The sequence below is a fragment of the Hippopotamus amphibius genome, chromosome 17 (genome assembly GCF_030028045.1).
Source record: "Hippopotamus amphibius kiboko isolate mHipAmp2 chromosome 17, mHipAmp2.hap2, whole genome shotgun sequence".
Classification (NCBI taxonomy): Eukaryota; Metazoa; Chordata; class Mammalia; order Artiodactyla; family Hippopotamidae; genus Hippopotamus; species Hippopotamus amphibius.
The window spans coordinates 11,390,525-11,404,593 of NC_080202.1; the positions used below are offsets into that span (position 1 = coordinate 11,390,525).

Here is a 14,069-nt window from a genome sequence, read left to right on the forward strand (position 1 = left end):
TCTCCTATCACAGCAGAAAATAGCAAATGAGAGGGAGATGCTTTGGAGCAGCAAGAACGTTTACAGCAGAATTGATCTTTCAGCCTACATGCGGGGAAGGGTCAAAACATGCTTCAGTATAGTCCTGGAAAGTAATCATCATCAAGTAAAGATTGACTTATGTTCCAGATGTAGTACTATGAAGTCAGGGAGCTTTCATACTGATGCGTGTGTATGTGTTATGTGTATATATACGTTCACATCCATATGTATATACACACACACGTATTTTAGAAAGTTTCATAGTTATTTCATAGTTATCACGGAAAAGAGTTATTCACGGACTTTTTAATTTAAGAATAAGTATCAGTTATGTTGGAATTTTACACGTGGAGAACCGCCGTATCCCTTAACAGCGAGAAGTAAACGAGCCATTACAATATTCCTCTAAATGCATTTCTCAATTTTATTTTTTCTGGTCTTTGTAATTTTAGGTACAGCAGAAGGAAAGTGGCTTAAAATATAAATCTTTTCTGGACTTCGCGGGTCTTGATTTGCAGATCTTCTGGAATTTTTACAGTAAATTAATGCAAAAGTAAGTCAGAATTTGTTACAAGATGATAATCACATAAACACAACTGTAAACACTGAGTTTTACTGTTCTAAATGGACAGTTTTTTTCTTCCAAGATTTTTTATTTTCTATTAGTTTATGTTCTGATTTGAAAGATTTGGTTATTGTGGAAAATAACATTTCACATTTCTGTAAAATGCTTTTTTGGGCACTTTTTGCAAACATTTTCTCATTTATCATTGCAACCTTATGATGATAAGCAGGACAGGTATTCTAGTATCCTCATTTTACTGCTGAAGAAACAGGATCAGAAATGCATTTCTCTGCCCCAGAGTGGGCCGAGTAAACAGAGTCTGTATTTTCAGACTCTACCTAGTCCGTTGTTCTTTCTTTCTACCTTTCTTCCTCTTGGTTGGCATTCTTTTTACTGAGCGTGATGCCTAGCAGAGAGTCCTTTGTAGACAGCTGTTTGGCTTGGAGGCTAAAAGCAACTGGTGTTTTTATTCTTTGATGTTCTTTGTCTTTCTGTAGCCCCAGGGAAGAGTGCATCTGTGCCCAAACCCTGCTTCTGCAGCTCCTGCAGAGCTGCTTCTCGGTGCTGCAAGGAGACGCGCTGGCTGCCTCTGAGGATGCCAAGGCTCCAAGCCTGAGCCCTAGGCGGGTGGAGGCCGCCAGGGAGCTCTACACACACCTGTGCGATGGTAGGGATTGGGGTTCTTCTTTACTGTGACCCTGTGCTGGTAGCCTGCAGGGCCTCTTGCTGTAGAGAACAGGTGGTCCTGTGACCATGCAAGCCCAGGAAAGGGATTATGTCTTTGGAAAATGAGTTTCCTTGATCTTCTTTTGAATCATTATTTGGAGTTCAGAATTTAGTCCCTCCTTATTGACTCCCTCCAGGTTTCTGATATACAGTTGTGTTATATTGAGAGAATTACTATCACACTATTCAGTCTTTACTTCAGCTGAAACATGGGGATGAGGCTAATAGATTGAGGGAGAGAGATGGTAATGATTGAGAATAAAACACATGACTGAAGTTATTTTTAAGGCTTTGCCAAGTTGTGTCTCAGAAGGACAGAAATAATGAAATAAAAACTGGTATATAGGGAATTCCGTGGTTGTCCAGTGGTTAGAACTCTGCACTTCCATTGCAGGGAGCACAGGTTTGATCCCTGATAGGGGAACTAAGATTCTGCAAGCCGAGTGGTGTGGCCAAAACAACAACAAAAAAAAAAACATCACCAACAAAAAAACCTGGTATATAGAGCCTTTATTTTCCTTAAATGTAAACAAACAAATAAAAAATAATTTCTTTACACCGCCTGGCCTGTACAGAACTATTTCTTTGCTCTGGTAGTGAGTTTACAAGCTAAAGGAGATATGTATATATGTATGTATATATATATGTGTATATATATATGGTAAGTGAATATATGGAATATATTAAATCGATTGTTCATTTTTATCAGTGGTGGATAGGGTGGATGGAGACTCTGTGCCCATGGAAATATTAAAGCAAGAAGTCAGGAATACCCTTCTTAATGGGGCTGCCATCTTCTTTCCTGATCGACAGACCCGGCGGAACCATCTCTTCACCATGATGGTAATTATTTACGTTAAAAGTACAGATTCCATTCCTGAACTCTGTTGGGTTAAACTTGTTAGTCTTTGCTCTGACTATCCTGTCAGTTTCAGTTTCCCAAATGTGTATTTGATACTTATTATATGCAAAGTTTTGAGTGGGACACATATCTAAGAACATAGCACTGTACTCAGGGTGGAGATGACAGATAATCCCAACCTCTGTTTCAGAACCTGTTGAGTCACAAAGGAAGAGTTTAGTCTCCTTCATCTTTATGACATGCCTACAACCAAGTGTTCTTTTTTTTTTTTAATGAAAATTCTTTATTTTAAGTTTATGCTTCTGGATCTTAGCCGATTGTTCTTTTTAACATTTTAACTTTATTATAGGAAAATCTCAGTACAAAACTAGACTTAATGACATGTATGGTGAATCCCTTGAACCCCCAAATGTACTCATCACCTAGACTCAATAATTAGAAACTCAGGTTAATCTTGTTTCATCTATAATATACCTCACCCACTCCCCCCATTATTATTTCAGAGTAAATCCCTCACATATTTTGTTTATAAATATTTCAGTTTATATCTGTAAAGAAAATACATCTGAGTTTTATTCCTCAGCTGGATCTCTCACCCTCCCAGACCCCTTCTTCTTGTTACTCAGACATTAGTACTTAGGGTGAAAAATGCTTTCAGTATTTATAAGCATTATGTTACCAAATAGAATATCCTTATAGAAAGATCCAGGTTTTAATTCTGAAGGAAATATTTCTATATGAAAATGAGTGTGTGATACATGAGAAAAGATATTAATGATAATATAAAACAAAACAAAAATGTTTCTAACTAAGCCATACCAAAAGCATCTAGGTAAAGGGGCTTCAGTGTCTCTAATGTTCCAGTGATGATAAAATACAGGGAAGCATAAGTAAACTAAGGGTGTACAAGAAAGCAAAATTACAGGTGAATCTTACAGAAACATAGTCAGGAAAATTCTAACCAAATATCCATATACAACTCCAACAAAACATAAACAAAATTATGACTGAATTGGATTTATCCTAGGAATGCAAGGATGGTTTAACATTAGAAAATCAGTCAAATCATAGAAGGAAAAAATCATATTGATAAATGCAGAAAAAATTTTAATAAGATTAAATTCTGATGACAAAACAGCAAAGCCATTAGCAAACTTGTTATAGAAGGGAGCTTTCTTAATCTGATGGAGGCCAAGTAAACACTGTACTGGTTGTTAGATGCATCCTTTTCAAAATGAGGTATAAGACAAGGATGCTTCCTGTCACTGCTTCTCTTTGATATTGTATTAGAGGGTCTATCTGTGCTGTAGGACAAGGAAAAGAAGTTTTAAAATAACAATTAGAAAGAATAAAACATAATCATTGTCTGTGTAGACAAGCAACTAATAAAATTACTGAGAAGAATTTGATGAGGAAAACTAGATAACTAGATTCAGCATTTAGAAAGGCATTGTTTCTGTATGTAACAATTAGTAAAGTGCCTTGTGGCATGCATAAAGCCCTGTAGAAACAAAAGAGGGACTAAAAGAAGCATAAAATGTGGTCCCTGATGCCCAATGACTGCAGTCCAGTTGGGGACACTGCCACAAGGAGAAACTGACCTCATATGCAATAGGCATTTAGAGGAGAATTGTGTTGAGGTTAATGACTGAAGAAGGTTTCAGGGAATTCCCTGGCGATCTGGCGGCTTGGGTTCAATTCCTGGTCAGGGAACTAAGATCCCACGAGCTGCGTAGCATGGTCCCCGCCCCCCAAAAAAAAAGTTTCAGGGAGCAGGGAGGATCTTTGGTTGTTTTCAGCTGTTTATAAATTTGCATATCAGCTTGAGGGATCAGGTTTTCCCTTCCGCTTTTACTGAGATGTATAGGTTTAAGGTGCACAGCATAGCGATTTAAGTTGCACACATCATGAAATCATCACAGTAAGTTGGATGAACATCCAACATCTCATATAGATATGAAATTAAAGAAGTAGAAAAAAATTTTTTTCCTTATAATGAGAACTCTTAGGATTTACTCTTTTGACCACTTTCATGTATAACATGCAGCAGTATTCATCACATTCATCATGTTGTACATTACATCCCTAGTACTTAATTTATCTTATAACTGGACGTTTTTACCTTTTGACTGCCTTCATCCAGTTCCATCCAACCCCCCAACCCCTCCTGTTCCCCAGCTTCCGGTAACCACAAGTCTGATCTCTTTTTCTATGAGTTTGATTTGTTTGTTTCTGAAGTATAAATTGACCGACAACGCTATGTTAGTTCCTGTTCTACAGCACAGTGATTAGATATTTCTGTACATTTCAAAATGATCCCATGATAAGGCTATTTGTGATATGTCACCATGTGAAGGTGTTACAAAGTCATTTACTGTATTCCCCACGCTGGATGCTTCGTGCTCATTTATTTTGCAACTAAGGGTTTGTGCCTCTTAATCTCCCTCTTCTTTCCTCCTTCCACCCCTCTACCCTCTGTTTGTTCTCTGTGTCTATAACTTTGTTTCTGTTTTGTTGTTTGTTCATTTGTTTTGTTTTTTAGGTTCCACATATAAGTGAAATCATACCGTGTTTGTCTTTCTCTGTCTGATTTATTTCACTTAGCATAATACCCTCTAGGTCCATCCATGTTATCACAAGTGATGAGCTTTTATGGCTGATATTCATTCATCACATATACAGGCATGTATATGTGATGAATACATATATATACACACACACATATATATTACATACACATCGATAGATAGATAGATAGATAGATAGATAGATAGAGATAGATAGATAGATAGATAGATAGATAGGTAGCTGGATAGATCTCACATCTTCTTTATCCATTCATCTATTAACGGGCACTTAGGTTACTTCCATATCTTGGCTATTGTAAGTAATGCTGCAGTGACTATAGTGGTGCATATATTTTTTCTAATTAGTGTTTTTGTTTTCTCTGGATACTCAGGAGTGGAATTACTAGATCATTTGGTAGTTCTGTTTTTAATTTTTTGAGGAACCTCCGTACTGTTTTCCATAATGGCTGCACCAGTTTACATTCCCACCAGCAGTGCATGAGGGTTCCCTTTGGATCAGTTTTCACTGATCAGTGAGTTATAACCTTTGACAGCATCAGCTCACTTGAGTCACTGGACTGTGGGCGAGTCTCTGTCCTACTTATTTGCTGGAAGCATTTACCAGGCAGCTGAGCAAGTGATTTTTTTGCTAGCATGTGTCCCAAACAGAAAAATAGAAAGAGGACATGCGACCTCTTGAATGACATTGCTATCTATTAGTAGAGCAGCGCATGAACTTTTCCTTTGCCCATCCATCTAACAGCAGTGGTAAGGGCTATATTTCTTTTCCCTTCTTGCGCAGATGAATTAAACTGCTGTCATGAGCATATCTCATGTCTCCCACCCTCTTGTGCCAGGCAGGGCCCTGGATCTTAAATCCTCTGGAAATCCCCCTCAGTAACTTGCATAGCAATAGGTGTTCAATATATTTATTGAATTAAGGGGGAAAAAAGTGCCCCGAAAGTAGCCCATAGCCTCATCAGGAGATGTGATTCCTATAACTGTCACCATAAGCTGTTCAGACTTATACAGGGAAAGCTTAGATCCTGTTTAGAAAGCAAACAGAAAGCTCACAAGAAGTGCGCTCTGTCTCTGTCCCCTCCTCTTGGGGCGGCATGTCCAGGGATGAAAGTATACATCTTTTGGAACTCAGCTTCCTAACATTTGCATCAAGCTTTCCTGCAGGTAGGCTTGAAAATGTCCACTTCAGCAGTGAACACAAGTAAACCTGCCTTCTTTTGTTTAGGCAGGTGGTTCTGCTTCCTCTTAGCGCTGGGCCAGGTCTAAGTTGGGCCCGTGAGGTGGTCTGCTGACCCTGGCTTTCCTCATGTTTGGGAACAGTGGGCCATGGCATTTTGTGCTGCTCTAGGGCTCTGAAATGTCGTGGAATAGATTTCCTGAATGTGCAGTTTCCTGTTTTCTAGAAGAATGTCACCGAGCAGGAACACAAGCAGTCCCTGCAGCTCACTTTCCGCTCACTGTGCACATATTTTAGGTAAGTTTATAATTCTTTTCAGTTGTCTAATATTTCAAATCTTTGCAACATTGTTTTCCTGAGCTCTCCCTTCCTTTCATGTACTTTTGGAGTAACCAAGTACTTACCTCACTAGCCAAGTTTCTAGAGTGAGGTATCACTAGTCTCAGAAGTGACTACAATAGTGGTAGAATAACAGTCTTGTCAAGAGCTTGCTGCAAGTCCCAGTCACTGAAAGACAATTTAGAGTGGAACCCATTGGGAATCTCCTCGAACACTTCAGTTTCTATGTGATTTTTGAAGACAAAAATAGAAGCCAGAGGAGTTTGGGCTCCAGTCCTCAAGTCTAAACTAAAAACCCAAATACATTAAAGCCCAACTGCAGAGGCACAGAGTGGTAGTTTAGCAAAAAGTGTGCAGGGAGGGATGATGTGGAGACCGTTACCTGCTTTGACTACCAGAGAAGGTCTTGGGCCTGTGGGTTGCATTATTAGAAATATAGACTCTTGAAGGAGGGAGAGGACCAAAAGCCTGAGCTACTGTCTGCAGGTCAGACTTTGAGGGCTGTATAAAATGTGTTCAGAATTGAGTATCAAGGATGATGAAAAGGCCTGGGGCTCATGTGAAGAACCTTTGAAGACACAGGGAATGTTTAGCCTGGATTGTCAAATTAGCAGTCATGAAATCAGGTGTATTTCCTGTTGGTGGCGAAGGTGATTTATTCATCATATTTATTCTCTGGAATCTTTTCGAAGGACTTGAAGATTTATGGGCCTGTGCTTACATAAGTAGGTATGGACGGACAATGGCACAGACCCAGCTGGGACCCTGGCCTTTTCCTGACCCAAACTCCTCACATCCCATAGAACTGACACTGAAATCTTGCTAGGTTCTCTTTTGGAACCTTTTGAGATAGAAAGCGTGAAAATCCCCTTCCTGAAACAGGGTGTCACGACTAATTTGTGTCCTTTCAGTGATAAGGATCCAGGCGGCCTTCTGCTGTTACCTGAGAGAGGCGACCTGGCCGACATGGACACCTGCGAAGTGCTGGCGGTTACGAGCACCCTGCTTTCGGTCGCCGCTCGAGAGGTAGCTGATGCCGCTCCGTGTCCTTTGCCTCTTGCCTTTGGGAGCTAGGGTAGTGCGGTCGCGGCTCCTTCCCCGTAGCCCTCATTTACAGCAGGATTGTAACTTTGCCTGTGACTGTGACACATGAGCACAGAGGCTTCCCCGCCTGCCTTTGCTCCTGGTCAGCAGCTCCTGCGGATGAGCGAGGGGACGCTTCCTTGCCCCTGGGTCGTCAGCCAGCAATAAATACCTGACAGTGCTCACCAGGACTCCCTTTGGAAAGGAGGAGTGGGTTTTTACCTGGTGCCCTGGTGGTGTCAGTCAGCGAGTCCAGTGCATAGTCATGTATTTGTGGTGTGAATTCTGTGGAAAATTGCCTTTTTTTTTTTTTTAATTTTAAGATTACTTAGCAAAGCCGCAGGCTAATCAAATCTGAAAAGATGATCTCTTTTTTCTGTACTAATGATACTTTAATTTTTTTTCCTTTTTTTTTTCTTTCTTTTTTTAACATGAACGTTTTGTTTCTCAAAATGTAGTCCATTTGTCAGCTGGATCAGAATCGCCTGGTACGTTGTGGCAAACATTTGGATTTCTAGGTCTCACCCCAAGCTATTGATTTAGAATCCCTGGGCCTAGGGCTTAAAACTGCATTATATCGGCAACCCCAGAGATTCTGAAGTGACAAGACCCCTGTAATAGGGGACCCAAAACTGCCTCTCTGGATAAAGTACGGGAACCAGGGAGTTAAAGGAGGTGTTAAGGGGAGAGTGCAAGCCACACCGTGGAGGTGTCTGATGACGTGGCTGAACTTGGTGTCTTTAAATCTCTTATGTTTCTGTTAGTGCTTCACTGTTTTCAGGTTGCTGCTAGAGCCGTGATTGCGTTCATTCCCAGCTGCCTGCAGGGGTAGGCCATTCAGTAGCTACCCCCATTTGCTCACAGGGACCTTAGAGAGCTTGCAGTGTGCTGCGTTGTCAGTTTTAGTGTGCTAGGTCATGTGGGCTAGCCACTGTTTAGACCTAGTGTTAGCTTAAATTCAGGGTTATTTTTATTTCACTGTGATGCCTTTGTTCTTTAGGGTAAAGTATTGACTTTTAAGCCCTAACTGTGTTTCATCAGTGGTCTAATTTCTGCTGTCACATTAACGTTCTCTTTGGTTATATTCACCTTTCTGTCTCCTTTCCAGACCCATCTCTTGAGTCTCCCCTAAAAATCGTACTCCAGCCTACTGCCCATCAGTATTTGCTCTGCCCTGGTTAGCCATGTCTTGTTCTCATCTGTCATTATTTCTGCCATTCCCTGCACTTTCCCTTTCTCCTGGGGTTCGTCTAAATTCTGTGTTTCCCAGACCCCTGAAGTCTTATTTAAGTTCTACATTCACATCATCAGTGCCATTGGGCAGAAGACACTAGTGTTCTCACCAGTTTTCATAAGTGTTAATTCTGCCTCCTACGTGAGCTGGTATGTGCTAGAGCCAGTACTAAAACCCAGGCCATTCGACTCTTAGTCTTGTCCCCTTTCCACTAGGTCAGGCATACTGTGAGTTGTACACAGAGACATGAGATGGCGTTTGTCCAAGAGAATTCCTCATAATCTTTGCCATTTGGAGATCACATTTGTCTTTTCTCTCCTGTCACCTGCCTGTGATACGAAGGAAGTTAGAGACTTCACCGAACCTCCCAGGCCAGGGAACACTGCAGCCACTGAGATATTTCCTTGAATTATCTTTCTGTAAGAAACATTTATGGTTACACTAAAGAGGAAGAGTTATATTTAAAAAGACTTTTTTCCAAGGTGGTCAGAAATGTACCTGCAAATTTTCTCAAAAGACTGTTAGTTCAGTAAAGATCCACTGAATGCCTGCTGTGTGTGGCACCCTGTGCTAGGCACGGTGGTGCAGGGCCAGAAGAGCAGAGTCTTGAGGAGCGGGCAAACATGTAATCACTGAGGGCAGTAAAAGCGTAGGTCTCGTGGGTACAGAAGAGTACACCTGACCCTATCTGGTGGAAGAAGGTAGTATACCTTGAGAAAGGCTTTTTGGAGGAGGTGGTGCTGGAGCTCCTTGTGAGCCCACGAGTAGAGTCTGACCAGGCAAAGAGGAAGGGGTGTTCCTAATAGAACAGCATATGTAAAAGGCCAGTGACAAGATGGTGAGGAGCAGGCATTTGAAGAGGAGAATGATAACAGCTAGACTTTGAACATGTTGGGTTTATGGTTCTGGTAGGACTTCAGGTGATGATGTCTGGTTGGAAACTCAGGAGCTGAGTCAGTGCTGGAAATGGAGATTTGCAGCCATTAACCAACAGGGGAGAGTTGAAGCTGTGCACGTCAGTGTCTTCTCGTCACCTGTGGGCATCTACGTGGAAAGGGCAGCCCCGAGAGGAAGAAGGAGGGGCAGGAGGAAGTTCAGGGGAGCCAGAAGCTGGGGGAGGAGAGAGTGTCAAGAAGGACAGTGGTCAGCACAACCACCAGGGCTTGGGTTGAGTGGAGAGGCTTTGCTCCCTAGGTGGTACCTGACGCCTTTGCGGAGTGGTATCAGTGAGTGGTGGGAACAGAAGGGGTAGAGTGGGAGGGAGGGGAAAGGCAAGAACAGCAGGTGTAGACAGACAGCTTTTTCAAATGGAATACACATACATAAGAATGTATGTTGATGGACAATTGAAAGAAACAACTATCCATTTTAAGAACTAGAACATTGCCAATATTTTTGAAGTCCGCCCTCCCCCCCCCCAGCCATGCCCTTTCATGCTCACCTTCCTCGCCGGAGGAGACCACCATTCTGAAGTTTATGTTCATCATTTCCTCGTTTTTCTTTCTAGTTATCCCTACAGAGCAGGCTTGTTTTGCCTGGGTTTGGCCTTTAATGGACTCATGTGGTGCACAGTCTTCTGGGACAAGTTTTTTTCACTTGACAGCATTTTCGAGATTCATGCCTGTTGATGTATGTGCTGCAGTCTCCTCCGGCCCCCCTCCCTGCCCTCACCCCCGCCCACTGGCACACAGTATTCCCCTTATGAATCTGCCGTCATGTATGTATCCATTTTACTTTGCGGGGATAGTTGGGTTGTTTCCGGTTTGGGACATTTACATGGAAGTAACATATCTTGTGGTTTGGAGGTACAAGAATTTATCCCTAGAGGTCAGGTGACTCTTCAGAGAAACTTCAGAATAAAGATGATGGTTAGAGAGCCATAGAGGGATAAAGAATTGTTTTTTTAAATGGGAGAGATTTGATTGAAGGCTCAGGGGAAGGAGCCGGAGAGAAAAGGAATTTTTGAAGATGAGAGGGAAAGAGAAAGAAAGGCAGGATAATGGGGAATGGGGGAGGGGAGGGCAGGGGAGGGTTCCTAAGGGGCAGAAGCGGGTGACACATGGAGTCGAAACCATCTGTAAAGGTTCTAAAAAGCTGGAGAGCAAGAGAGGAGTTTTCATAATACCATCTTTCTTGGTCACTTTCGTGTTGAAAGCTCTGTCATAACCATTCCCCACTTTCCTAGAATCCTTTTGCCTCTGACAGCTGCTGTCTTAGAGAACGCCCCGGCTGTGTTCTGTGAATGGCTTTGTTGCTGTAAACACTTTGCATTTGTCTCCTCCCCTGTAGTGTGAGCTGTTGATGGTCGATGGGGCCCAAGGGGAGGTGGGCTCTGTGCTCTTCTCTCTGTTCTGGTCCGTCCAAGGCAGCCTGCTGTCCTGGTGCTACCTGCAGCTGAAGAGCACGGACTCGGGAGCCAAAGATCTTGCCATCGACCTCATTGAGAAATGTGAGTTTCAGTACAAAATCCATGAGAACAGATCAGTGTTTGGGTTTGGCTCGGTGTGTGTGCTCTCTTCTTAGTACCTCATGCATAGAGTAGAGTGTGTGTGGTTTTCATTTTATTATTACAGATCAGATTTGTCTTCAGGTTTTTTTTTCTTCTTCTTAAAATAGAATTCTGTAGCATGTCTTTTTGCTCCGACTTTCCTGTCTGAATGTGGTAGTGTGTCTAAGTGTTTTAATTGTAGAGCTAGGTCATTTCACAGCCTAAACATTGCCTCTGCAGTCACACAGCACTCTTAGATGATACTGTACTCTTCAGTGGAGTCTGTCTTCCCTGTTTCAATCAAGTTATCCAAAAAAGAAAGTCTTGGACTTTAAAAATCTAAGGTACATGTGAACACTTCTGTGATCTTTGCTGATACTGAAAATATTCAGATTCATGTCCCATAAACCTGCAGATAATTATATGAAACCCAACAGATTCTGAGAATTTATATGTAGGAAAGTCAGTTCCATCAAACTTGGTCTCAGCAGCTGTGTCAAAAATGCTTACAAAAAAAAAATGCTTACAGTGTGGAGTCCTGGCTCCTTAAGTTTGGCCTGTCATATGGCGCACCTAGAGACGGCCCCTTGGCAAACAAAGGGAAAGGCAGACCAGCAACTGGGTTGGTACCTTCACTTACAAAAGTGATATCTCCACCCCACTGAAAAGTAGCAAAGACAAAAAAAAGAAAAAAAAAAAAATCACTCACTTTAAAAGTAAACTTTTACTGAGATTTGCATTGCTTTTCCCTCTCAGAGGAAAACGTTTGTATGACACTTAATGGGCTCGTGGTCTTTTTGACAGGGAGTTCCCGCCACAGCTCCTGTGACCCTCTCCAGCTTTGTCCTTGATGATGTCCAAGCAAATGATGTTTCTTCTGTATAAAATATCAACTATTTTCTTTATGTTTTGGCAGACGTGGGACAGTTTCTGGCACACACTAAAGTGATTTTGGAATCCCTTTTGTCACAGTATAGCGGGAAAACCATAGTAGAAAAATTATGTACTTCGGTGTTTTCAATGGCAGCTCGTCAGCTGGTAAGACAGAGTGGCAGCCATTTGTAAGGGTCAGAAGGGGTCGGTGACCTGCATCCCCAGCAGAGTCTGAGGTGGACGCTAAGGGCCTCGTTCATCTTCCTGTAGGTGATCTTTCTGCTGGACTTCGGCACATTGGACATTTCACACTGCACACTCTTGAGAGAGTTCAGTGCCCTGACAGAGCTGTTGAAGGAGCTCTGCAGTGACCCTGACGGAGGACTGAACAAGGTACCTTGAGCTGGCACTTGAACCCACTTTACATCTCCTCTCAGGAGCACTGTAACTATACGTAGTGAGACGTACCACTCAGTACAGGTCTACACGAATAAGTTAACCTCTAGAAGAGCCCCCTTTATTTTATCAGTACTGAATCAGTGTTTATCAGTGTTATCAGTGTGGGTTTTGCCAACAAGGATAATTGCCAGGCTGCGTTGACTTGGTGTGGTCGGCATTAGACAGGAGACACAGAGGAAACTGTACATGGATTAATTTCATTGTGCTATAGCACACGAAATTATGTAAAAGCCATGTAAGTGATTAATCAGATTGAAATCCAGAAGAGAAAATCTGGTTGAAAGGCAAATTATAGGATTTGGTATTTTAAAGCATTTTCTCCCTCAACCTTATAGGACACAAAGTTTTTTCACTGTCTTGTTTGAATCTCACAGCTCTGTGGGAGTAGAAAGTACATATATTTAAAAGCCTATTTTAAAGACAAAAAAGCAAAGGCTGAAAAAGGGAGGGAGAAGACAGGATGGGCTTAGGTTTGCCAAGGTCCCAGATAGAAGTGTAAGTTCTTTAAACTCCACTGGAAATTCATGCTAGTACTGGTTTATAAGAAATAGTTCTTACAGGTAGTCACAGTTAGAAAAATAAAAGCTCATCAGAGTTACTATAGTGCAATAGAAACCCCGTGTCTACGCTGCTGAATGAATGTGTGTTGATCAGTATGTGTAGATGGGAACGTCAGGTGTATCTTTAGCCTGTGTGATGATTTGTATAGGGATGTCAGGGGCTGCTGTCGGGGGTGCTGCTACAGAACACAGTTTCCTGTGCATGGCTAGATGCAGAATGATGAAAACCCTCTCTCTTGCCTCATTTGCTTGCGTAGCTGGATGTCGAGACTTGGCAACAGGAGCATCCTGTGGTGTTACATACGTGGACCAAGGAGTCTGCCCACAATTATGAAAATAACTGCCACGAGGTGTCTGTCTTTGTTAGCCCGGGGGCAACCTATTTCGAGGTGGAATTTGATGAGAGATGTGAAACTGAAAAAAGGTACGACTCACCTGTTCTTTTTTCCCCAAGCAATAATGGATCGAAAATGAGAGAAGGAAAGTGACAGAGATTATGCTTTCACAGGTATGATTATCTGGAATTTACTGACGCTCGAGGTGGGAAGACACGCTATGACACGAAAGTTGGCACTGATAAATGGCCCAAGGTGAGTGGTATTCCCAGAGAGCCGTGCAGGGCCTGCTTCTGCATCAGTTCTTCTCCTTTTGTCAGCCTCGGGGGTAACAAGAGATATGGTCTTTGAAGGGAAGCACATATATTACACTTTTGTAAAAAGACATGTATATAGCAGAGTTCAGCACCTGTTTTGTAAATAAAGTTTTTGGGGGGTTACAGCCATGCCCATTTGTTTGTTTTGTCTGTAGCCACGTTGGCACCGCAGTGGTGGGGTTGAGTCATCATACAGAAAATCTAATAACTCACTATCTGATTCTTCATAGGAACAGTTTGCCACCCCTGGTTTATATCACATCATCCAGAGTAAATGAGGAGTTGTAATCCTTAGCAAGAAAGGGCCGGTGGGTCCAGGAGGAACCCGACCGTGCTGGTGAAAGCCAGGATCCCCCTCACAGTTAGGGCCGCGTGGTCTCTGGGGCTGGGAAGTTAAGCGCTGCTTCACTGTTGACCTCTCAGCTGTCAGCGGTCTTGGTGG

General features: G+C 42.3%; 1 protein-coding gene across 3 annotated transcripts in view; it reads left to right on the plus strand.

The window, feature by feature from the left end:
- The window catches only part of ZZEF1 (zinc finger ZZ-type and EF-hand domain containing 1), a 108,978-nt gene that overhangs the window by 39,451 nt on the left and 55,458 nt on the right, over nucleotides 1-14,069 (plus strand). For 2 of the 3 annotated variants that reach the window (XM_057714160.1, XM_057714162.1), the window contains 10 exons: nucleotides 474-574; nucleotides 1,084-1,253; nucleotides 2,022-2,155; nucleotides 6,166-6,236; nucleotides 7,190-7,304; nucleotides 10,885-11,044; nucleotides 12,000-12,121; nucleotides 12,227-12,349; nucleotides 13,233-13,399; nucleotides 13,484-13,565. In XM_057714160.1, coding sequence (XP_057570143.1) covers nucleotides 474-574; nucleotides 1,084-1,253; nucleotides 2,022-2,155; nucleotides 6,166-6,236; nucleotides 7,190-7,304; nucleotides 10,885-11,044; nucleotides 12,000-12,121; nucleotides 12,227-12,349; nucleotides 13,233-13,399; nucleotides 13,484-13,565 — 1,245 coding nt within the window. The remainder of the gene's footprint in view (nucleotides 1-473; nucleotides 575-1,083; nucleotides 1,254-2,021; nucleotides 2,156-6,165; nucleotides 6,237-7,189; nucleotides 7,305-10,884; nucleotides 11,045-11,999; nucleotides 12,122-12,226; nucleotides 12,350-13,232; nucleotides 13,400-13,483; nucleotides 13,566-14,069) is intronic. The other variant, XM_057714161.1, reaches the window with a different exon arrangement.